Raw genomic sequence first — 25,552 nt, 5'->3', positions numbered from 1 at the left:
ACATCGCTGTTTTCTTATTATACACATTTTTTCCATCAATGCTATATGTTGAAATTATCCCTCTAATTAACACGATCGCCAAGTTCTTCAAGTTCCCCTGTGGGAACCGTGAAAGTTGCTCGGTTATTATTCGCGGAGCTTTCATAACGCAAAGATGTACCGTTGTAAGATTTAGCTCGCAGCAGGAAAAGTTGCTTTACAATTTATTACGCGAAAGTGAACTCGGCTGCGTTTATTAAATGCATAAGCCCCGGCTGTTGTGTGACACACGTTGTTACCCGCGTGAGTTGCGTACGTTAACGTGCGATGGAGCCCGGATTCTAGACAAGCCATCGAAGAAAGTAGAACCCTCACGCCGTCGTCATGCACGACCGCGCTTAGGCGCGATAGCAACTTCGCCAAACCAAGATCGCACACGAGAGGCATGTCTCGCGGGCGCCTACATCCGCCGCGGGTAGATTATCCGTGACGTTTCGCGATAAGAAGGATAGAAAGTATCGGTTTCTGCGCCAACCCAAGGTATCGGCGTACCACAATTAGGCAATAATCGAGAACAGCGATTAGTCGTGTTTCCTCGACACGTAATTATCTATTAATAGCGCGACGAGTGCGCTACAGACATCATACACATAGACGAATGTTTTGTTTTTCTCTATTCTCCGAGATCTCGCCGAGCAAAATAAACTATTCATAGGTTTAAAAAAAAAATGTAAATTATTTCTATGATCAACGCTCGTTTTATTTATAGAGAGAGAGAGATTCTCAATAAAAGAGGACGCAAATCGCAGTTTTGTATACAGGATAGTAGTTTTAATAAAAATCTTTGAAAGAGAAGGATGTACTATTTCTTTTTCTTTCTCATTCTTTCTTATCTATTTTTCTTTCTTTTTCTAGGAATTGTTAAATGGTAATCAAAAGTGGCTTTCTCACAGTCAGACTCTTAGAGGGTCTTTAGTCTCTAGTTTTATCCCAGGAAGCGTTCAATTATTCGTCGCGGTCGATCAACAAAAGATATTACGACTACCACGTGTCACGCGCGTTACTATATTTTACATGCATAACACGTACAACGAGGCAAATAGATAGCGGTCCTTTCCCGAACGTAGGGAGCGACGTTCGTACGGAGCGACTCATCGAGAGCACATCAAAATTCTTCGTGTCAGGGAACGTGAGGCGATCGTGTCTTGACACACGAATGAAAGGATCTTCTATTCGACGCCACTCGCCGGAAACACAAAGAAAAATCGTGGCCACACAAAAGGCCCTGCACTCGAGGGAAACGTTTTCACACGAACGCCATTCTTGGGCAATCGGCATTACGACAGACAGCGTGATCAATTGATTCAAATGTACGTCAAGATTATTTTTTCAATGTTCAAAAATAAGAAAAGCGAGAGAAAATAATCTAATTAATATTGTAATGAAAAAGCGGATAATGTTATTAAACATTATATATATACTCCTAAAAGTTTGGACAAAATTGACGCTTTGGGATTACTTACTAAATAGTATTACAATGTGTTTTTTAATAATAATTCTTCAGATCTAATAATTTTATTATTAAATCTAAATTATTTAAAAAATATATAGTTTTATATATATATATATATATATATATATATATATTTAAATAATTCCAAAAATGTTTAATAGTAGTTCCAAACTTTTAGCTTAGAATGTACAGTCTAGAGTGTATATATATATAACATTCAAATTAAATACATTATGCTTTTTCATTAGAATATTTAATCGGACTATCTTCTCTCGCACATTTTCCTATTTTTGAACATTAAAATTATATAATAAATCCCAAAAATGTCAATTTTTTCAAACTTTTGGCTCGATGTGTAAGCCATGTATGGTTTATGGATCGCATATTATTCGTTCAAATGCGTCGTCAAGGCTAATTAGTCATCGTAGCTTTTGAATTGACAGTGACCTGTGCACGTTCATTTTACTGTTCAATCGCTGTTCTCAATGTCCTTAAAATTTATACAAATCTCAGGGCGGAATGGTGATTTATTGGTAATGTGTTTATGAAATTTAATAAATATATACGCGCGATTATTAAAACAGAATCGTATATGTTCCGAGAGATGTTATCCATTACAAGTGATATTAATAATAATCTCAAGACAATCTAATCAGGCATTCCATCAGAAAGATGCGCCATAAAAAACGTATGCTAATAAACATCGTGTGCGTTGTTGATACGCTGAAACCGCACGTAGGTATTAAAAAATAAGACGAGGAGAAGAAGACGCACTGGATTCAAGGATAGCGATTTACGTTAATGACGCTATATTACTTGAAGCAAAAATAGCCGAGTGATAAACGATGCAAAAATTAAATGCTGCATAATTAAACCATAGGAATATATAAACAAATCTCACAAAAGTTTTATAATTTATGACCATAGAACTTTGCTCTTACAGTGAATAGCAAACAAAGAATTACAACTCTGGCAAATAGCCGAGGACGAAACGCGAGTGCCAAAGAAGGAAGCATCATTTCTCAAGGAATAATCAGAAAAAAGAGAGAAAGAAAACGAAGAAAGAACGAGAAGTTGAGAACCTTCAGTTATGATTCAAACATTGAAGCTGTTATTATGTCTCATTTTCTTAATCGGGCTGTTATCCTCGATTCCTCAGACAAACTTAAGGTTAGAAGCGCTTCCGGGAATGTGCAACAATATTAAATTACCAATTGCAATTCCAAATCATCGGTATTCAATATAATTAAGGAAATACGTTACGTCCGGTTTGAGAGAGAAATGCAATTAGCACGTTCTAGTTTAATATATCTGAATCCCATTGTGAATTTACATCTAAATAACTCATAATAATCATAATTAAGAATCAACGAAGAAACAATAAGTGTGTCTTTTCGTTGCGGCTATAACGCGTTCCATCAATACGCTTTTGATATCATTTAAATCGCCGACCTATTTGCAAATCATTAAAATGTATAGTTATCGCGTGCAGTTCATGTCATGAATAATGAATAATCATGTGCGTTTCCTCCGAGTTAGATATCAACAACTTTCACTGCCAATTTCGACTATCAACCAAACCTTTCGTCAATGATCTTGTACGAAGCTTTTACATTCTCTTAAGTAATATAATTTTATAATAGAATTCATATCATCACAATGTTACTCTCTAAAATTTTTAGAGTGAATCTCATTCTGAAGAGTGAAACTTCCTATAAACTTAAGCCACTCTTTATCAAGATTGATTCAATTTTCACTCTTTGAAGTGAGATTCCATTCCAAAGAATTTAAAGAGTACATTTTTACATCACAATGCGAAATCTTTGAAACCTAGAAAAAAAATTATAGTAAAGATGCCAACTTATTGTTAAGAGCGAGCACATGTTCATAATTTGTCTATCGAATAGACCAGGTTTTCTCCTTCCTCCGCAAAAAAAAAAAAAAAAAAAAAAAACTTAATGACAAACGTAAGAGTATCACTCATCTAATTGCTCCATTGTGCGATCGTTGCATCGAGTATCATTGCGTCGCGAGTTCCGCGCGCGGAAAAGCGCGACGTGCCGACAAGAGAAACGCTTTCGCGGAATTTGTAATTATCCGACGACACTGGCACCATTAGACAGCCGTTAAATACACAGGACATAGGCGTGAAATCGCTCAGCGTGCATCTAACCCCGGAGTATACGTGCAGCTCATGCATACGTTGAGGCGATGAGTTGCATAACGTTCAAGGTGAGACTTCCCCACCGTCAACGAGACAATCGCGTCTCTCTGCTGCTGCAGCTACAGCTGCTGGCCACCCATCGGCGGTGCCGGTAGTCAATTAGTATCGTTGTTAATTCAATCTCTGCTTCGCCTATGGTAAATCCGGTCGACCGATGGATTGATGATGAAGTGCCCATCCGAAGCGCTGTACCGAGCGCATTAAAAGCTGCATCGCGTTCCTCTCTCGCCTATGGCGAAACAGGAATTGATTCTGCTTTAGAGAAAATTTTGCCGCTACTTAGAAGTCCATTAAAAGAATTATTTAATTAAAATTTATTATATTAACCATCCGATTGCAATTACATTTTTTACAGACTCCCGTATGTAATCTGGATTTATTTTTTTTAGTTCAAGTTATTTACAGGTTTTTCTAGGCTTTTAAAAAAATTCAGATTTTCATTACTTTTCAACATCTCTATATTATCGATAATTTTTTAACTACAAACTTTTATTTAATAAAAGTTAAAATTTGAGCAAAAATAAGGGTGAAATTTGAGTGACATTTTCGTTTGTGCAAAAAATTTAGATTGCAAACAAAGGAAGTGACAATATAATTGCAATCGGTGGATTAATAAAATAAACGTTTATTGAATCTGTACTTTAATGAAGTTTTAATAAAGACAGAAGGGTTAAATATATTAAAATAACATTCGAACCTCTAATAAATAATGTAAAACTATGGCTGTATCTCCATGTGATACATAAAAAACGATTCATTGCAATATAATAGTTCAATTTCTTACGTATGCGCATATCGAGAGAGAGTCGTGCGGGATGTTATTATTGGAAACGTTCTTTCTTGGAGGACTTTCATTCGAAAAATAAAAGCAAATCCTCCGAGCGTAATCTGCGGCGAGCGGAACGCAAAAAGATCCGCAAAAAGATATCATAGGCTCGTGCCCGTGAGTGAAAATTCGATTTGCATAGAAAGGATGACGTGGAAAAGCGTATTAAATGCGCGCGGATTTCTTTGCGAGTCATTAACCGAGAATCCATGGCCCATACTAATCGCCACAGAATGACTATAACGTTCAACGAGATAAACTCTATTTTTCCAGCGGATGCGGTCAATTAGAAAATGGCCGATCGCACTTTCTCCCAGGTTCCTGTGATACCTTCGGAGTCGTAGTGTTTAGAAAAAATCTTGTGGGTCATGACCCACATGGCTAATCATGGCGACTAGTTTTAACCTTTTTTTCGTTGTAAGAAATTTTTCCTTAAGATAGAATTCAATTTTATTTAATTCATACTACTTTTGTTACTACCACTGTTGCGAGTTTAACTGCTGGAAGATTAAAAAATGTTGACACTTTCGCAAAAATTTCATATCTCCTTACCTAACGCTTACACGGTTTACATCTTTATGTATGACCTATTTTCATTCGACTCATTAATGTTATTCGATACCAGCTGTTCATTAAGTTTCTCAGCATTTCGATGCATAACAATGTTCTCTTGTTCTTTTCGCTCTATATCTGCCTTTAAACATAATGCGCGCGTTATCCCACAACTCCAGTAATATATTGTGAGTACAATGCCCAGGTAACAAGCGAAAAGAAGCGTCTAATATTCCCATACCAAACGTAAAATGTTCTATTGTATAAATTACGTGCACAGGATGCACGGAAAATTTTTCGCATAATGATGAATCGTGTCTGAGAGAAGATCATACACATATATATATATATATATATATATAGATCAATCGTAGCGTCGTTGATAACAAAAACGAGATTCGTGTGAACATTTATTATTTAAAGGAAACGTCGGTATGCATTATTTTTTTCGCGTGCGTATCAAGATCCGTTTTAATATAAATTAGTTCTCAAGACACGACAATGAAGCTGTATATGTATGTGTTGATAAATATGATTTGAAATTTTCACATAAAGATACACTTTAAATTAAACATGGAAAAATCAATTTTGCTGAAGTGTCTAAAAATTTAAATAGATACAGATTTGAAAATAATTTTGTTGTAATTACACTGACAGAAATGTTTTCAAAAAATTTAGAATAATCAAATTTTGAATAACAAAGCCTTTTAAATTAAAAAGTTAGAAAGACTTTTGTAAGTCACATATCATACGAAATATGTTTCTTGATGTATCAAAATAATTATGTAAGATGTTCAAATATAATGAGCAATGCTACAAAAGTTTTTAACATTTTAACTTGTGAACGTTCTATATAATTATTTCAATAGTTCAATAAAATTATTTTCGAATTTGTATCTCTTAAGTATTTAAATACTTTAGCAAAATCATTCTTTTCATGAATAGATCAACTCAGAGTTTTATAATTGCATTTAAAAATAAATTATAAGATGTGATACATTGGATAAAAATTATCTAGCATATATTTTTCTAACTAAATACTTAAAGTGATTGTGTTTATCTCCAATAATATTAGCTTATATCCAAAAACAAATGTTACCTTATATCAGAAAAGACGACGTTTCTCAGAGATAGGACACGAAACACTATATCCTATCTTTCGATAACGCACGTATTTTTAAGATAAAATTGTGAAAAACTTTTACGTAGATTCACAGAATTTTCTCTAGAATTGGATTCCGTGTCTTGCATTACGAGTAATCCTTATTTAAACGTGTGCAAATAGAACTAGAAATAGTTTCGACTTCGACGAAAGCACGATCGGACAAATCGGTAAAATTTCAGGATTTTCGTATATCCTAAGTGTATTTTAAATTTCGCTCATTTGACACGCGTTTTGATATTGTCGTCTTCTTTTCCTAGATCATCTCGGGGAGATAAGACACGATTGAATTGTCAAGTAAAAGTCACGTCTCAATCTCTATCGATTTTGATGTAATTGAACACTTCTATATCGATTACCGTTGACTTTTGACACGAGTCAAGAGTTTTTCGTATCAGAAACTTTCGGTTGCCGATAATCCGCGAATCTCTTAAGAAATTAACACTGTCTGGCGCTTAATATTTTTTGAGTCTACGCGTCACAAAAATAGCGGCAAATCGATAGCCTTTGCTCGGGATCTTTGTTGCATCGTTGCATCACAGATGATACTTGCCGCTGTTACGAAAAGTCAAAATAACATACGATAAAATCATCAATGATCTCGATTCAACTGCATCAAGCTGCACAAATGCCACATTCTTTAGCAATCTTGTGTGAACATAAAAAAAAAAAAAGGATTAGCTTGCATCTTGTATCGTCAATTTTTTGCAAACGTGTACTAAATTATGCGTGACAATTTACGTTACGATATATATCTAAAATGCAATGCAGAAATGCATGCGTGTAGCGAATGAGCTTTAAAATGGTAAGATAAAAATTTATTTAAAAACGAGAGAATTCTCAAAGCCTGAGTTCAGACATTATTATCATCATCTCGAAAATAAGATGTATTATCTGCATTTATTTTCAACCTAATAAGAGTGCACTTCAAGAATTAAGTCTGAGACTGATTGCTTGTAACACTTTGAGATACGCTGTAGCGAGCAATACGGCCTTTGGTGCCCCTAGAGGGCAACTGGCAAACGAGACGGCCTTGTAAAAACTGATACTGTTACTTCCGAGATATTGAGAGACTTTCCCAGTAGCTACATTTAATTGCTTACGAAGAAACGGGGTGAGAAAGGAGTCATTATTTACTGAAGAAGCGTGCTGTTTAACATTACGGATGGCTAATTGTCGCTGAATTTATTGTCGACAGCGTTATCAGCGTGTTGGGCGGCTAAGAGCACGTAATTATGATAAATATATAGCTGCTTAAATCGGTCCACTTAGAGTGAATGAAATTAATAGCGTGAATAGTGCACGGGTGGATATAACGTGTTAAGGTCGATTTGCATTAATCTAACATCATAATAAAATTAATATAAATAAATTTCAGAATAAATATTAATAGAAAAAAAATAATAAATATAAATCCGTATGTATGAATTTTAAGAAAAAATTTTAAGAAAAATTGAATCAGTCTCAAAAAAAGAGTGGCTCAATTTTCAATAAAAGTGAAATTTCACTCTTCAGAGTGAAATTCACTCCACAAGTTTTAGAGAGTATCTTAAAAGTACCTTGATATATAAATAAGATAAATTTTTCTCATAGATCCATTGTCTCAGAAATATAACCACCTGTTAGCCAGATGTTTCAATACGTCCGACTTAGACCGTCTCTTTAACTATAGTTCACCGATAATGTAAATAGATGGTCAATGAAAATGATTACAGACATAAATACTTCGTGCCGCTGCGTGATTTACCATCACGATTACAGAGACGAGTTCTGATTTCTCCGATTGTGTAGACCTGCCATTGTTTTGCCGCTAATAGAGACCCTGACTTCTATATAAAGCGATAATTTCTACACGCGGAACTCGCTTTTAGTGCCCATCACGGAGAAGAACTTCAAGAGCGAGCGAAGGGGATAAGACCTTTAATGGTGCGGCGAAGAAACGCTGTGTCGAAGATCGATTTCGATTCGAGGCGGAGGCCTTCGACCGTGTTATTCGACGTAAGAAAGTAATCGACGAAACGGCAAGGCGCCTAAGGAAAAGTGGAGCGCCCACTCGTAATTTGCGGATTTCACTGAAAAGCCATGCCGCCAAACGAAGTACGTCTCGTTACGATTTCATTCCCCGCGAATTCCGCGCTCGCACACGATCGTTCGTATATACGATCAAGCTCGCGAACGTAAGAAAGTGATTCTATTCGTGTCCGAGAGGCCTAATCGCAGCCGCGCGCACGTTTTCACTCGCGCGGAGAACGGAGTAACCCATTTTATCTATACGTTCTCCAAGCCCGAGGTTTTCCGAACGATTTCGCGAGAACGAAATAGACAATTAGCCATTAATTGGAAATATCTCGCGTCGTGAAATTAACTCGCCATTAGTTCGCCGTTACGAACGAAGGAATCATCTCGCGCGCTCGCGATGTCGTGTCGATGACTTTCGAATCGGCGCACGACGTGAATTATGCCTCCGTAATTAAATCTAATCAAGGAGATTTCGCACGTGCGAATGACGTGCGTCCGACTATCTCGAGTTATAACGCGAATGAGCCGGATGTCGATAACTTCGTAACCGCGGCGTTTGATTGTTGAAACAATAATCTTTTAACATCAGTCTCGCGGCTTCGCATACAATGGTAAATTGCACGCTGATGATCATATTACATAAAATATACATATAATAATCTTGTGTAAAAAAAACCTGCGTTCGTTTCGCGACTGATCTCCGTGTCTATACTGAGAGAAATGTTTTGTGTGATATGTGATATCTCTCTAATGAAATTTAGAAACAACAAAACTTTTAAATTAAAAAGGAAGAAAGTTTTTGTAAGTCACATATATAAAACATTTCTCTCAGTGCAGATGTTCACTTTATTTTATCGGAGCAACCCGATACTCGCCCTGGGGTTCCAAAACTTGACTCTGTCACCTCCGGTATCTTTTATCTTTATTCAGCATTCGGTGACCAATAAGGATAAAATGATACTCGAGCTGACAGAGTTGAATTTTGGAACGCAACCCTGATGATTAATGGTTGTAAAACTTCCACGAATACTTTCTAAACAGAATCTGCATTTTGCGAGTTGTCTCCGTGTCCGTTATTAGAATACCAACGTTTCGTGAACAATGCATTTCACTTCATTTGGAGCAACCCGACATTTTCGCCCCGATGAAGTGAACTGCAATATTCACGAAACGTCAGCATTCTAATAATGAATCTTGATACGGAGACAATCCGCACAAAATGCACAGACTCTGTTTAGAAAGCACTCGAAATCTCAAAAGCATTAATAATCTTGTATGTATTCACAAAGGGTAAATAATGTAAATATTATCATCCATGTCGCGAATAATCGGCTCTTCTAAATAAAAACGATACAAAATGATCGTCGAAAGTTAATCGGAAATAAATTCCATCATTTTCATCGTTTGGAAAGACATTCGCGATATTAAATCACGCTGTTACAAATAAGTTATTATTCGATCGAGTCGCCGTTTGGAAAGTCGCTCACCTGTTGTTCTTGCTCGTGCGAACGACTCACTGACATTCAACGAGGTCGCGCGGGATACATTCCCAAACTTCGCGCAGGAAATCGAGCTGAGGGGTAACAATTCGGAGAGAGAGCCGACTCGGAGAAGCTTCCGGAACAATTACAACCCGACCAACGACGACTCGCGGTGGACTGAACACTGAAGTGAGCGCACGTCGCCGAGAGAACGCAGTATAGCGGCAGCTAGACAGAGAGAAGAGGAGAGGAGAGGAGAGGAGAGCCGAGCGCGAACGAACGCGGCCGATGTTCGAGCAGCTGGTCGTGGGAGTCGAATCGCCCGCCGCTGGGTTATTCGGTGAAACGGAGGCTGATATTGGGTGGTGGTACCAGCCACGGTCGGGCCACGGCCCGTCCTCATCATCCACCTATTCCCCGCGACCCGTTCCTTATCTACTCTCTGCATTGCAAAGAAGAAAAATGTTAAACAAGCAACAGATTGAGCGAGATTATTTACGGAGAATGCTTCTTCCACGCCGATATAATGAAATTTCCATCTCCGATGAGAGAGGAAAAGCGTATATACGTTGTGAGATAGGAGGAGAAAGAGCGGATAGACTATAGAAAATTTGTATCTTCGAGATAGGTATTCAGATAAAAGAACGAGAAAGAGAGAAAGAAAGAGAGAAAGAGAAGGGGGGAGGGGGAATCGAGAGCTGTCTCGCTGGGTCTCTTTGTAGAATGGAGTAGCGAGCGCGATCGTTGATGGTAGATGATCCGATAGAATGAGAAGGGATAGGAGAGGATGGTGGTACCAGCCACGGCTGCCGAGAGCTTGTCCGTCCTCCAGCCTCGCGAGCTGCAGCAGGTTGTTACAGGGAGAAGAAAGAGGAGGAGGAGGCGAAAGAGAGAGAGAGAGAGAGAGAGAGAGAGAGACTAATGTCCATTTCTACCAATGTAGAACTTTGATCTCGATTCAATTTACACTTATACATAAAAACCCTTTTTTCTAATTCTTACACTGAAAAAAAAAGAAATCACTCAATTTTAATAAATATTTCTTTGAATAGTATATCTAAATATTTACTAAATATAAACATATTTGTTTGGTACAAAAACCATATAAATTGAAGTATCATTTTTTTTTGGAGTAAATATTTATTTACTTTCAGTAAAAGTTTAGTTAGAACTATTCAAACAATATCTATTAAAATTTTTTTTTATTATAATTTTTTTTCAATATAGGATTTAGGAAAAAAATGAAGAGTCGGTTGAATTGAGATTAAAGTTAATCTACATTGAAACGGGTATGAAACGTATTCTTAAGATCCATCTCCATCCCTTGACGCTAAATAGATAAGAGGATAACCGGCGCCGCGCGACGTGATCGTCTCGGAACAATCGGCCGACGATAGTTACACTCCATTTTCTATTCATAGCCCGTCGGTGCGAATTGTTACGCGAGGCCGAGCACGGACTGAAACCTTTAGCACGTAATCTCGACGAATTCAATTCCCGACTGCGCTATAGATACGGGAGAATGAACCGTGCGCCAATTGCCACGAATAAACATAGCCGTCACTTTCGCGTCATCGGAGTCTGGACTCGTTCAGAATGCAGAACGTCGCTCCCGGTTCCAAGCACGACCACGATTTTGCAGTTGCAGGATTACGCACTATGGCAAGGATTAAGCGCGAATTTTCCTTACAGCAATTAATAAATGATTTCCAGCAAGCGACGATCGTACCTTTGTTTAAGGACGTTCTCCGACTGCAGCTCAACCTGATGAACACATTAGTGCTCACCATTATGAAAATTTTTGTAACAATTGATTTCACTTTTATATAGTATAAGATATAAGTATTTACATAAGTTTTTTTATACAATATAAAATGCCTCCATCTTCTACTGCCGATCGAAAAAATAACGACTTTACTTATTTTGCTTAATGACTTCTTAAAAACGAATACCGGAAGTCATTCAGATAAACTTCATATTATTCCTTGTGATATCAAGTTTTATATCTCATAGTTTCAAAAAATTGTTAAAAAAAACTTTTTTACAATGAATAAAAAGATCACTTTCGAATAAGCTTTAGATAGGATCCTATATATATATATATTTTAAACGCTTCAACTTTGAAATGGAATATTTTCGATTTTTAATCCCGCTGCAGGTATTGAGTTTTAAAGCACATATGTTCAAGACACTAAACAAGCTTATTCTGTAAGTTTCAGAAAAATTTAAAGAAAATGGATTTTTTCGGAGAACGTTCTTAACATTGGCAAACAACAATGATTCACTATATTATATACAATGTCACTATATTATATACAATGTTTGTTGAAGAGCAAACAAAATTTTCTATCCGGCTGAAATTCCATTCTCTTAATTTCTCTCTCTCTCTCTCAATGATCGAACCAGCGCAAAAATGCGCAAATGTTCCTCCCGAAGAGGATTTTACAGAGGCCTAACAAGTGAAATTCAGGGCGAGGTTTCGCGACACAGGATGCACGTGCATTTCTACGCCGTATAAAACGCGAAACATTCGCAACGAGTGACCCCGCGTATACACAAAGACACAGAGACACATACATCGGTGTCTCTCTTTTATGAGCGCACGCTATATCAGCGCATTCAATTACTGTTTGTGAGAAAATAATGCCGAATTGCGAAATCACGAGGGCTGTTCCGCATATACGACGTAAAAGGTGCGTGACCGTGTAAATGCGAGATCATAAATCGTTCTTTCTTTTCTTCCACATTTTTCCTCTTTTGTTTTCCTTTTCGTTTTACGTCGGAAAATCCATGACCACAAATCATTATGATTAATATTAACGAGATTTGCAAAGTGAGCAATAAAACATTTCGCTGTAAATATCCGATAATTTTATTAGCTTTATCCGTTACTACTAATAATTAGCATAGATTTATAAACAATAAAATCTGTAAACATCTTGGTAATTTTTTGAAATCCTGGAAGTCTTTATTTTTACAATATAGTGTTGAGTTTTGCAAACTCAGACCGTATACCGTAAAGAAGTTTCGTGCTTTAATTTTATAAAATTAAAAAATATCGCGAAAACCTGATGATCGAGGATATTTTCGATAAAAAATTCCGTCAATCTCATCGCTATAAAAATATAAAAAAAGTGATTTTATAATCGCGCTTGAAACCGGCTTTGTGAATTTCGCCGAATATTACGGAACATTCGAGATTTCCGTGCGTTATTCGCACAGTGCAAAAAAAAAACGATAATTTCAAACAAAACACTGTGTCAAACGTTATGATATTTTGCACATTCAGACGGATGTATTAAATGCGGACAAGTTTCAAATGTGATTCAGCGGATCCAAGCGGAAAACCGGTTTTTTCGTCTCTTTTTTTTTTGTCTCGCCTCATTAATTATACAATCAAACGAAAGATTCGGTTGCACAATTAATGTTTTGGTTTCTCATTTCCGTTTTAACGATTAGGCATGAGGTAACTTTCGTTTGCTGGATTTCTCACGATTGTAGATTCGCTTGATTTTCGCGATTTTTTGGAACTTTCTCAAGTTTCAGTTTCACTGGTGATGACAGCAATAATCAGGACAATATCCAATCGCTATTAAAAGCCGTCTTAAACGATAGCGAAAGTAGGGAAAGTATCTTTCAATTCGTCATTCATATCACCGATGAAAGAAAAAGAACTCAGAGCTGTCATTGTACTGAAAAAAATTTACTAAGTTTCAATCAATATTTGTTTGAACAGTACTAACTAAACATTTATAGCAAATAAATATTTTATTATTTAATAAAAAATAATACTTAAATTAATTGTTCTTGTACCACAAATAAATATATATTTACATTTAGTAAATATTTAGTTAATAATTATTATTCAAACAAATATTTATTAAAATTTAGTAAACTTTTTGCGATACGCGCAAATTTATAAAATTCTTTCTTCTGATTGGTCAATTAAATAATTGAAAGCATTTATAGTTAGATCCCTTCATCGAAAAATAATATTTAAAAATACCATTCAAGGAAATATTTCATAAAATTCAGCAAGTTTTATTTTCAGAGAATCCTACAGTAAATTGATCTTCGCGATTTGACGAATGTCCCCACAAATTTCCATGAAATCAACATTTTTTACTTATAGATCTCGATCGCATTGTACATAGTGCATCTCACGGTAACGGGACAACGATTACATACATATATGTATACATGTGTGCACGTTCACTTTACATAATAACGGCCGACCGAGTGTTTATCGTAAAAATAAATGCGCGTCGGTGACTCGTGTTCTCTATTACGTGAGAAATAATTATGATGCGTAATTCGACTGGAATTCGCACAAATGATCGAAGTCTGACGGCCGCGATACGCCTTCGTGAGAGAGAGAGAGAGAGAGAGAGAGAGAGAAAGTAAAAAAAAGGTGCATTGGAAAATGTATTTATTCGTGCGTATGCACGTATTACGCCCACTTGATAAACGCCAAAGTGAAACTGTATCTCTCGAATTCGTTGTAATAAAAAACCACGAGTGGCTACAGATATGTATACGTGAGAAATCGCGCGATATCAGTGCAAATGTGTTACGTTGCGGTCGAGATGAACGCGTTTTTCTCTCGCGACTTCTCTCCTTCGATTTACACTTTCATTTTTCGTAATGACGTTCGTGTAAAACGCACGGATCGCGCGCATAAGCATGAAATCGCGATCCTCAGCCGCGTAATCGTCGCGAGCGCGCCAAGCATGGAACGGAACTATTGTATATAAACACTTGGAATAATTATATCAGTTCGAACTTTCTAGCAAATGTACCCATTAAATTGTATAACAAGTTTGCGAATAATTATAATTCCGATATTCAAAATACCTCGAACTATTCAGATATTTCAAATATTTAAATACACTTGCAAAGTTCTTCATTTTTGCTAATTTATACAATACTGATAACGAATTTATTTCATTACGCTTGATTTAATTTTTGCTTTCTAGAACTCTTGGAATGAATCTCATTCTGAAAAGTGAAATCTTATTCTTAAAGATTGAAAAGTGTTCGATCTTTTTCAAGACTTTATTTTTAATGTTTAGAGTTAAAACTCCAAATAATTTGATGAGAGAATATCTTCGTGTATTTTTCACATGAAACTCATCAACAGGAAAGTCAAAATATCAAATTATCCAGTATCGTGTTGCTCGAAAAATTGTTTGCAATATAGTAATACTACAATATCATACTGTTGCGATATAAAAGATATGTGTTATGTAACCTAAAATCGCGGCATATAATAGCACATCACGATCGACGAAGCACAGAAGACGATTTTTCTTTTAAACAAGTGATGTGTCTCGAGCTAGAATAATGATTTTGAAACAAGGGATCTATTTTTTATTCCTGCACTCTCTGAATCACTCTGAACTGTACGTACATACAGTGCAATAAATTTAAGTAAAACAGATATACGTTTGTTTCATTTTAATCAGAAATAAAAAGCAGAGTTAAGATCTCTGAATGGATTTTTAGAATAGAAGACTTCCATCGTTGGATTAATAAATATTTATTGATTTTCTAGTCATTTATAATGATTTAATAACTTAAGATTATGGAAGTGACACGAAGCGCGAACGAAACTTTTGTATCGAATGAACATGACGTAGATGATAATTACGGAAGCAACAAGAAGTTGGTGGAATAGAATTGATGGATTCGAGGTATGTAATTTCCGTGCATCGACAATGCACGAATAAAAATTATTGGGAAAAGATAAGATCTTCCGTGACAACAGTTTTTCAACTTTAATCGCGTCTTCGCTCATTCGCATACGACCCTGAAAATCCCGCGAATGTAAAAAGAATTTATTCGGAAATAAAGCTTGTAAGAATATTGAAAATGTATTAAAAATATAATATAGTTTTGAAAGATTTATAGTTCGGAAAAATTTTTGGATTTCTTAAATCTTTACTAATAACAAAATTAGTTACACAGTTAGAAAATTTGTGTCAATTGAACTTATTTCACATGTCAAACGATCCATTCAAATTTTTATGTTAATTTAAAAAAAAACACAAAATGAATATGTTAAAAAGTAACACAAATTATTATGTAAAAAAATTATCATAAAAATATAATTTGCAAATAAATTATACAAACATATTTTTTAGTAAAATTAACATTTATGCTACGTTAAATTAATCAATAATTCATTTATCTCGGAATTTATTTAATTTTAAAATACATTATTTTATTTATTCACTTGCTCACAAATTGTATTATTTTAACATTAAGAAATGTTGAATATCAATTTAACACATTAAAAATTTATATTTAATAAAATTAATACTCGAATATGTTGATTAAAAATTCAACACAAAATTTTAACAAGAACTTGAATGGATTGTTTTCAACACAAATATAAAATTTTTACTTTATATAAGATTATAAAAAAGTGATATAAATATGGAGATGCAGAAGATTGATGGTCCGGTCTCTCGCACAAATTAAGAGCTTATTGTTAGTCACGAAACATCGGAATCGAAGCAAGCACGGCGACAAGAACATATAAAATTATCGTGGAATGCAGTTCACGTGCACTCGAACAAGCCTTGCTAGCGACGCACGCATGTGCGTACACGCATCACCTACGTGCAGGATACGTGTAGACACAGATTCTCTCCGTCTCAGGAATATGTTGGCTAAAGAAGCCGATAGTCACGCTGCAATTATCGACTTCCTATTCGGCATTCCCCACATCTCGTTCTTTAATTCCCAACATCATAATGTAATATGTAAAGCGCGTATATTACTTATTCTTTCTATCAGCTGTAATTGCATTTAGCAATCAAGCTTTATTATTAAACTCAATTTGTTATTCCATTAATTGCTAGGAATGCATTTATGTATATGCGTTTTTCTAGCAACTACTTTATTTTGCACGTTTCATTTGTATAAAATATGCACAATAATTGCGGATATATATAAATTCTATTAGTCTAACATCTTCCATTGTATTATGTTTTTAAAAATGTTTTGCGTTATACAAACGAACGAATAGTGCACGTAAGTTCCGCAGATGATTCAAAGAATGCAAGTCAAACGTTAATAAGCGGAATAAACACGATTTACGGACGATTGTCGATCTTAGCATTACATGGCATTTTACGGACATTTTTACGATTATCTGATACAAAAGAGTTTACATCTCATCACGCGGCACACCCGTGCCGTATTTCCATAGATTCATAATATGAGAAATGATGGTACCGACAGTCGCTTGCCAATTCAACTTATTCATACACACGACGAGCCAATAATTCATCAATCAATCACAATCTGTTCAATGCCAGATGAGTGTGCAAAAAAATCGTACCTTGCTTCGATCGCAAATCGTCGATTCTGATCAATGACAAATTTAAATGACACGAAGTTATAGCAATTAAAAATATAAAAATCGATTAGTTAAAACAATTAAAAGAAAATAAGTAATGAATTGATGAAAGAAAATAAATACTATATATATTCTTTAAGAGATAATGCAACATTTGTTATGAAGTCTCAGATTTGTTTGAATTGCATAGAAATCTAACAAATAGACGTTATAATCGAACTATCTTCAGAATATCCGAGCCGTAAATTCATTTGAAGAAATTTGTCAACCATACTCGAGAAAATCCTTAATCATGCTCTTGACTTGAGGATCTTTTCGCATTTTCGTATACCGGCATTGTGTCGTTTACACGACAAAAGGTCGACGTTTCTTTCTCTCTCTTTCTCTTTATATACCGGGTAACTTATCGGGACTTGCACCGTTACGTATGTGCACAACGACAACGTTCGAGATAGGATTATCTAAAAGGTTTGGCTGCGATACCGTTTGCTATGTTTCACATGCTTCACATAGTCCATCATAAAGCGCTATACAGTTTCACACTTTATCAAATACTACAATTACTTCGAATGTTGCGACCATATATTAATTGATACGATATCGATATTATGCATCCTACCGGAAAAAGACTTCTTTTTCCTTTTTCCTGGAAGCTTCTTAGAAAGAATGTAGCCTTTATTAATACTCGAATTACTAAGAACGTAAATATGTCTATATAACAAAAACTTCAGCGTGCATTTTAATGATTAGCGTACGAATGTGTAAAAACTTCCTTGAAATTATCACGTAATACAAAAACTGAACGCAAGAATGAATAAAGACATGATTCTGCAAGAATTATTGTAGATTATTAACGTGGAACTTTCTGATATTAAATCAAAGAAAAAATTATATCGATATCTGCCTTGCAATTTATTCTTTATTACTCTAGCAGATGCGAGTTATTCCCTCAAGAGGGGGAAGCGAATCTTCCAGTTGTAGTTAATCGACGAAAATTTCATTTTTTCAAAAAATAATACAATTTTTATTAAATAAATTTTACCTATAAAAATATTTATAGACAAAGTTTATAAGTAAAATATTTGTATTTAAACAATCATCTCAAATATTCTTTGATAAATTAAAAGCCATTAAATGTCCGCAGCTGCATTTAAAACTCAATTAATATCGCGAAGTCTGTTACGCCCCCTCCATTCAGGGCTAATGACATTTCACAGTAGACAGCTCTCGCGTATGTAGGCAGCACCGGAATACGAGGACAAAGCGAAACGAAAACAACAGTCGACCGTTCCTTTGCGGTATTACCGCTTTCCTGCTGCTCTCTCACAGTGTCGTAACTAGGCAAATCTTTCCGCAGCGTCCGGTGCGTGTCGTCGAAGCGCATCCAGACTCAGACACGTCGTCTCTCATGGTTATCGTACGATAAAACGCCTAAAACTAAGATTATTTCGCCATCCGCAGAGTAAATTGCCTCCGTCTAACAGCCGGCGTTTCCGCGGTTCCTTCTCCTTTTTTTGCGATAAATTGCTACCTTCACCTATACCGGGTGACTCAAGTATATATCACGTATCCGTATTATACAAAGAATGCATATATTCAGAGATCTTTACATAAATTCAACTTTGGGATCGCTTTTAAAAAGTGATCGAAGATGCCAAAGGTGCCAAATAATCAAGCAAAAAGAAATCGACGAATCATTTTTGATCCCAAAATTATACAAAGCACAAAAGAAACATAGAATTTCCCTTTTATACTTACAAAATTATACAAAATAAATAATTTCCTAAGTATCATTATTAACAAATATTATTATTTACAGTAACTCTACATCTTTTATTGTAAAGGATAATCTTTGATTTCAGGTAGCTGTCCTTTATTTATTTATTTTTTTTTTTCAAAACTCAATTTTATCTTTTATTTTAATAATAATCTGGAAAATGCCTTTTTAATTAACATTCAAATGTCTAATATCGCATTAATGAGCAAATATTTACGAAAACAACCGATAAATTTAGTTTCATGCAAGAACAATATTAATCCAAGCGGAACAATAATGTCAAAATAACATCAAAGTGAGTTATGACTGATTGAGTGGGTTTTAATAATCAAATTTGCAGCTATTTTGACGTCATTTTGATGTTACGATGACTTGTGTTTTATTTGAAAGTTAACTCAGATATACAACGTGAGAAATTTCAAAAGTTAATGCGCAAATTTCTAACAGTCACAAAATAGAGTTTTGAAATATTTAGAAATAAAGTTCTAAACCTTTCAGATTTGTCCTTTATTTTCTCTAAGAAAATATGATCATCGTAATCATTATAGACGTCATTATAGAGTCAAATACAATAAATAGAGTAAATTACGTTATATAAATACTTTCAAGTAATTCTAAAAAAATAAATAAGTAAATCTAACTTTTCTATGCTGTAGATTCATCACATTCTGGCGCTTCGTGAAGGAAACTTTGTCTCTCGCTTTTATCCCGTGAATTCGCTTGTTTAACGTCACGTCATGCACCGAACTGGTACGCACGTGTTTGACGTTCACGTAAATTTATTTGAGAAAAGTGATAAGAACACGTAACGACGGCGGTGAGAGAACGACGCAGAATGACTCGCGGCGGACATTTGCCGTGACGTGACGCCATCAAGTCCTGTCGGAATGGCAGGTTCGAATACCTTGCCTGACTAGTGTCTACCTACCTGCGAGCAACGCACCGGCTGCTCCTCGCTCGTATCAATGTGTCTTCCGTCGTGCGATGCGGTGTGCAACGGGTGGCTCTTTAAAAGTCGATTCGCTTAGCCATTAAACCGGTCGCTTTTGTCAGCCTGCCGGCCTATACGCACTCGCACATGCATGCACACGTACACGCACGCGCACGCACGCGGAACGAACGGTCGCCAGGCCATAAGTACGCGGAGCAAACGCCGAGTATTACTCATTTCCACGCACTACGTGACGGACTAATTCCCGTCTAATTGAAAGTGGCGATTAATCAATCATTTCGGCGGAAAATAGCTCGCGCGATGATTATTAGCGCTCGATTAACGTGCAAATACTGTATTTCGAGGAATTCCGTTATTGTCGCCTCTCGACGATGTTCATTCGTGCGCGGAGAGGGACTCATGGCGACTGATTCCTCACTTTTCCCATCATTCTGCGAACAAAACTCCATTGTTTTATGAGAATTTCAAGGAAACTGGAATTTCTAAATATATATTTTTTAATATATTCTATCTTGAATCTTAAATTTTTTAATTTATCACTCGATTATCAATGGTCACGTTTGGCAGAATGTTTATTTTGCAACTGTTAGGAATTTTCTTCATCAAGAAAGATTACTCCTCTGAATTAGAAGGTTCGTCCTCTAAACTCAAAGAACAAAAATAATTAAAACAGCTTAAACGGATTTTTTGAATATTCACAAGAAATTAATTTTGAAGACAAAGAAAAAAGAAAGAATTGGAAGTAAAAAAGTTTTATAGAAAGTTTTATAGAAAGATTTCTGAGAATCCAAAATGATTAATGTTTAAGTTTTTCCAGAAGAATCAGTTTACAATTTTTAGAGAAAAATAAACTAAACTAAATATGATTTTGTGATTTGTTAGTAATTACTTAAAAATAACAGTATAAAACAAAAAAAATTCAGTATAACAGTATAAAACAAAAAAATTCAATAGTTCACACCACTCAACTACCCTTCTTCCTCTCGGATCCAAAAGTCTAAAAACTCAAATTTGGCTTCTCTTAAATAAAGTCCTGCCTACGCCTATGATTATTCCACCAAATCTACAAGTATCCAATCTGCGCGAAAAAATGTCAATAATCGAAAAATAAACAAGCTAAAGATTTGAAAAGTAAACGAAATAAGCAAAGTAAACATTCTGCTGAATGCGATCAATATTTGCGATTGCAAGTTAAACAAAGATAGCTAATTCTAAATCGATTACGAATAATCATAGCATTGGTTATTTTCCTCATATTATTCACTGTGCTTTAAAACGATTTCAGAGACGAGTCACAAACACGACAAAAAGTGGGCGTTTGTACGATACGAAACGTTATCTGAGCGTCGTTAACCTTTTCAATATTCAAGGAATGGCATTGTGCATATAATAATAAACGATAAATAACCCTTAATGTACACGATTGGATTATTCGTGTCCTGCACATTTCTTTTCTTCAAAAAATAAAAAGCATCAAGTAATTAGTTATAATATTTATATAGAATTTATATTTTTTTAAATGCACCACCTTACAAATATATTTTCTAAAAGTGTTAAAATATATGTATGTAAGAATAATAGTTATATATTTATTAAAGTCACGAAAATTAATTCGGGACATGAATGACCCATCGTGTCTAATAAAAGAAAAACCGAAAAATTACATACTAAAGATTAATAATAAATGAAAATCAGGTGAGAGAGACGACTATTCTTCAGATAGCCAAAATACACATGTTTACTGGATTATCGATCGCTTGATGGGATCCGTTAAATTTGGTTAAATTCTCTTTTGTCATCTGATCGATTAAAAAGAGACGAGCAGATGCACGAAAATAATGCAGCCTCTATGTAAAAGTGTTTCTGACATTTGAAGGTACTCGCGAATGTTTCCACGGACGTCCTTGGATCAGTTCGCCGTGCGCAACATCAGAAATTCAATCTGATCGCGTGAGGCCGCTTACACTATCGCTTTACGATTACGTCGCGCATTTGCACAGAGGCCTTTCGTTCAATTCCGTCAAATACCGATAATGTATTTTCGATCCCATCCTTCCCGTGGAATTTCTGTGAGCGTGCGAAACAAAAACATGACTCGAGAACACGCGCGAGATAAACACAGGAGTAAGTAAACAGATTCAGAGCCAGGTACAATTCCGGATTTTGATTACTTGCTACCTTCCTGCCGGAGATCGATTGTCTATAAAAATTACAGGTATTTTCCGATATAAGACAGGCTTTCCTTTTGAGAGATATAATCAGCACAAATGTCGTTCTATCTTTGTTATTCATTGAATGTCAAGAAAGAAAGAACGACATTTGTATCGAGCAGTTGTAGTATAAAGTATAGAGTTTCCAAACATGAAAAAAAAAGAAGAGAAAATAAACTGTACAAGAAATTCAGCTAAAAAGGATGGGCCAATAAATTAAGCTGTTTTCCTTTTAAGAGACACAAATGACAATTGACACAAGTTCGTTTTATCTTTGTTATTTATTAAAAATCAAGAAAAGGATAATACGACGTTTGTATCGATTATGTATCCCTTAAAAGGAAGCAGGACATTCTATAATAAAATCTGATCTCGAAACGAGCTTTTGTCAATTTTAGTAAGTCCGAATAAATAAGATAGATGATCTATTCTCATCACTCCGTATAGCTTAGACAGAGTTCAATCAAATCTACATAATATGTATTAAAAAGTGATTAATTGTGAATATTATAATATCATCCAAAGTTTCATGATGATGAGATTTGGCAATTGTGTGGATTACACTAGTTTTGGCAACTTGTGAGTGACCCTACTTTGACCGCAAGTCTTATATGGATTACTGATGAATATTGCTGATGAAGATTTCAAAGAGAATCGAAACATTCGAAATTTATCAAGATTTTAAATAAGAAGACATCAACGCATTGAATGGAGTAACAAATTTATTTTATTGCACACTTCCGCTCGCGTTTATAATAACTCATTAGTTCGGATTAATTTTGTGTTTGTTTTGAAGAAAAAGAGATAGCCCTTGTTTAACATATTTATAAATAAGACAGTATAAGTTAGAATAAGATAAAAAGAGATAGTATATATATCATATAGACACAAGAGACATAAGAGACAATGTATATCTTTTTATTATAGATTTTTTACATAAGCCATTACCTAAGCTTTAAACCATAAAAAATTGATTATAGTCAATTATTATTCTCACATTCTGTGACCGGTTTCTTATGACTTAAGAATTAAAGTTCGAGTAACGACTCATTATAGAACATGCCTTATTCTTGTTTTGACGAAATTACTGCAGCCAGATTTTGTTTATAGGATACATCTCTATCGGGTACACACCTGGTGCGTCCATTTCGATTCCCGGAACTACGAAAACTTTGTTTCGGTATCGCACACGGCGCAACCACGGGATACCTCGTGGCAAGAATCAAGGGGATCGATTCTGTATCTTGAAATGAAGTGAAAATTATAAAAGTGAGCGAATTTACTAGAATACTGATTATTTCATTGGTCAACACCTAGTAAAGGTGTAAATTTGTTCGCTTTTGTAATTTTCACCTTGTTTGAAGGTGCAGAATCACAGCCGGTCTTTGATCGAAGATCAAACGCAGGACGAACCGGCGGCTAAACAGAGAACGGACGGGAGAAGGCAACCGGACCGGATCGCGAGGACACGCACCTTGCGCGTTACCCTTCCTCGGAAACCGACGACGAAGGAGGACGGTTCGACCTTTGCGCGCGCGTTCTCTCCACCGTTAAGTTAACCGCGCGCTTGTCTCTCCTTGTATAAAAATACCGAAATAGAAAGTCGGAGTCGCGCGCTCCGCTCGATGCTCCTCGAAAGGCATTTTCCACCTTCTTTAGGTGCACACGCGGGCACCCGAGGAAAATTCAAAGGATTCTTTTTTTCTTTCGGAGAAAGCGAGAGAGAGAGAGAGAGACCCGAAAGCGTGCGCACATCACGGTGTGCAATATATGTTATGTTTTCACTTACCGGCCGCGACGGATTGTTATGTTGCTCAGCGACCGACGTTCTTTGGTCGGGCACGTCGCCGCTTTCCACGGAGAACTGTAATCCACCCGCTCGGACGGGCACGCGACTCACCAGTGCGAAGAGTGCGAACTGCGAAGCGTCGCAAAAGTGCGAACGGGGAAATATACGTTTGAGAGCCAGGCGGGATCGGCGTGTGCCACGCCACCTGCCGGAATATTCCTCGCGTCCGCCATCTTGAATTGTCCCGAACGCCATGTTGGCCGGCCACGGCGCCGGTGGTGGTCGGCGGGAAAAGTCAAATGCGCGCAAGAAATCTAGACAGAATATTTGAAATAATATTTGAAATAATATTTGAATTAAAAAGGAATACTTAGAATATTAGATTGAATATTTAATAATAATAAGAGCTATTATTCGTTGAATAAGCAATAAAATAATTTCCACGTTTAGTCGCGTCTTTAAAATTTCGAAAATGCTTAAAACAAGAAATACAAAAATACAATTACGCATGTAATATATAAAAAAGTGTACTTGTTAATAATATCTGCAATGAAGCTTTAAATATTACTAAAAGTTTATTAAAATACTTAATTAATAATAAATGGAAGAAGTATAAAAGTTAAATACAAGCTCTTTAAACAAATTAAACAAGTCTTTTTCCTATACATATATATAATAATATAAAGTATGCTCCTTTTATTTACTATTAATTTTTATCTCAACTTTTACAACTTCGTAAAATTTAGACAGTTGCACCAATGTCACTTTAACTTTAAGCGAGATTTAAAACTCTCTGTCCTATTTTAAAGCCAAAAAGAGATAGAGACAGAAAGAGTTTTAAGTCTCGCTTAAAATCAAAGTAATTGATGCAATCAGGCCTTAATAAACTATTCGAATCTTATATTAAGAGTATTAATAAATATATAGATAATAGAAAAACCTTAAACTATAATCAACTCAATAATTCGAATCTTCGATCCGATACAAATTTGCATGTCCGGTCTCGAATCGTCATTACGCAACTTCAGATGATATTTCCAAGTCCTCCAGAATTCTCCCGCGAGGAAGAAGGCGCATGCCTTCTTCCCCGTTCGAGCACGCAGTGTGGAGACGGCCCTGCTCGCCGCGGCGATACGTTTTTTGATGTCCAACATGGCCACCTGATGTCTAGCAGACGATACACACAGGTGGCATGGGAGAGCTGTAAATAAAATCCACCCTCTAGATTTAATTATGAGCGGACGTGTGCAGAAGGAGAGTGCCGATGATTCCGATCGCGTCGACGATGCAGTGGACCCGCGAGTGCAGGTGAGTGTTGCCGCCGTCCGCGTGTGCGTCGCCCAGACGGAACAACCGCGAGAGGGGAGCCCCTGCGACTCCGCGATATCGACACTCTTGACTCTCGTCGTCGGCAAGAAGAAATCTCGACATGATTAAATCGTCGGAAAGAATCGCGTAGTAGGATGTGCGCTTCAACGGCGAATTTTATCGCGAGTCCCGATGTGTAACGTCGGTCTCATTTTCCTTCGTGAACGTCTTCTACTTTTCCTTCTCCCTCCGCTCGCTCATGCACGCACACACATGCACGAGTCATAAACGTCCCCGATTCTTAATACCCCTTTGTCCCCCACCCGGCTGAGAAGGTCTATTACTACACAGCGCTTGCTAAATTACCCTCGTTGTCCGGTAACTCCGTCTCGAC

The 25,552-nt window shown here is 36.0% G+C and overlaps 2 protein-coding genes across 5 annotated transcripts in view; one reads left to right on the top strand and one right to left on the bottom strand.

Annotated features, from left to right (window-relative positions):
- Positions 1-23,914, bottom strand: part of LOC108684404 (PTB domain-containing engulfment adapter protein 1-like) — a 34,879-nt gene extending 10,965 nt beyond the window's left edge. Inside the window, exon 1 of one of the 2 annotated variants that reach the window (XM_018188694.1) lies at positions 23,851-23,914. The gene's annotated coding sequence lies outside the window, so the exon portion shown is untranslated. Of the gene's footprint in view, positions 1-9,762; positions 9,924-23,850 lie in introns of those variants that run through there. The other variant, XM_018188695.1, reaches the window with a different exon arrangement.
- Positions 23,915-24,903: 989 nt separating this feature from the next.
- LOC108684403 overlaps positions 24,904-25,552 on the top strand; it is a 4,752-nt gene continuing 4,103 nt past the window's right edge. For all 3 annotated transcript variants that reach the window (XR_001931636.1, XM_018188693.1, XM_018188692.1), the window contains exon 1: positions 24,904-25,158. Coding sequence is in view for 2 of the 3 variants with exons in the window: in XM_018188693.1 (XP_018044182.1) it covers positions 25,084-25,158 (75 nt within the window). In the remaining variant the exon portion in view is untranslated. The remainder of the gene's footprint in view (positions 25,159-25,552) is intronic.

Source organism: Atta colombica, unplaced genomic scaffold, assembly GCF_001594045.1.
Source record: "Atta colombica isolate Treedump-2 unplaced genomic scaffold, Acol1.0 scaffold134, whole genome shotgun sequence".
NCBI lineage: Eukaryota > Metazoa > Arthropoda > Insecta > Hymenoptera > Formicidae > Atta > Atta colombica.
Note: the sequence above shows the minus strand (reverse complement) of the source record. Positions and strands in the feature narration are given on the sequence as shown.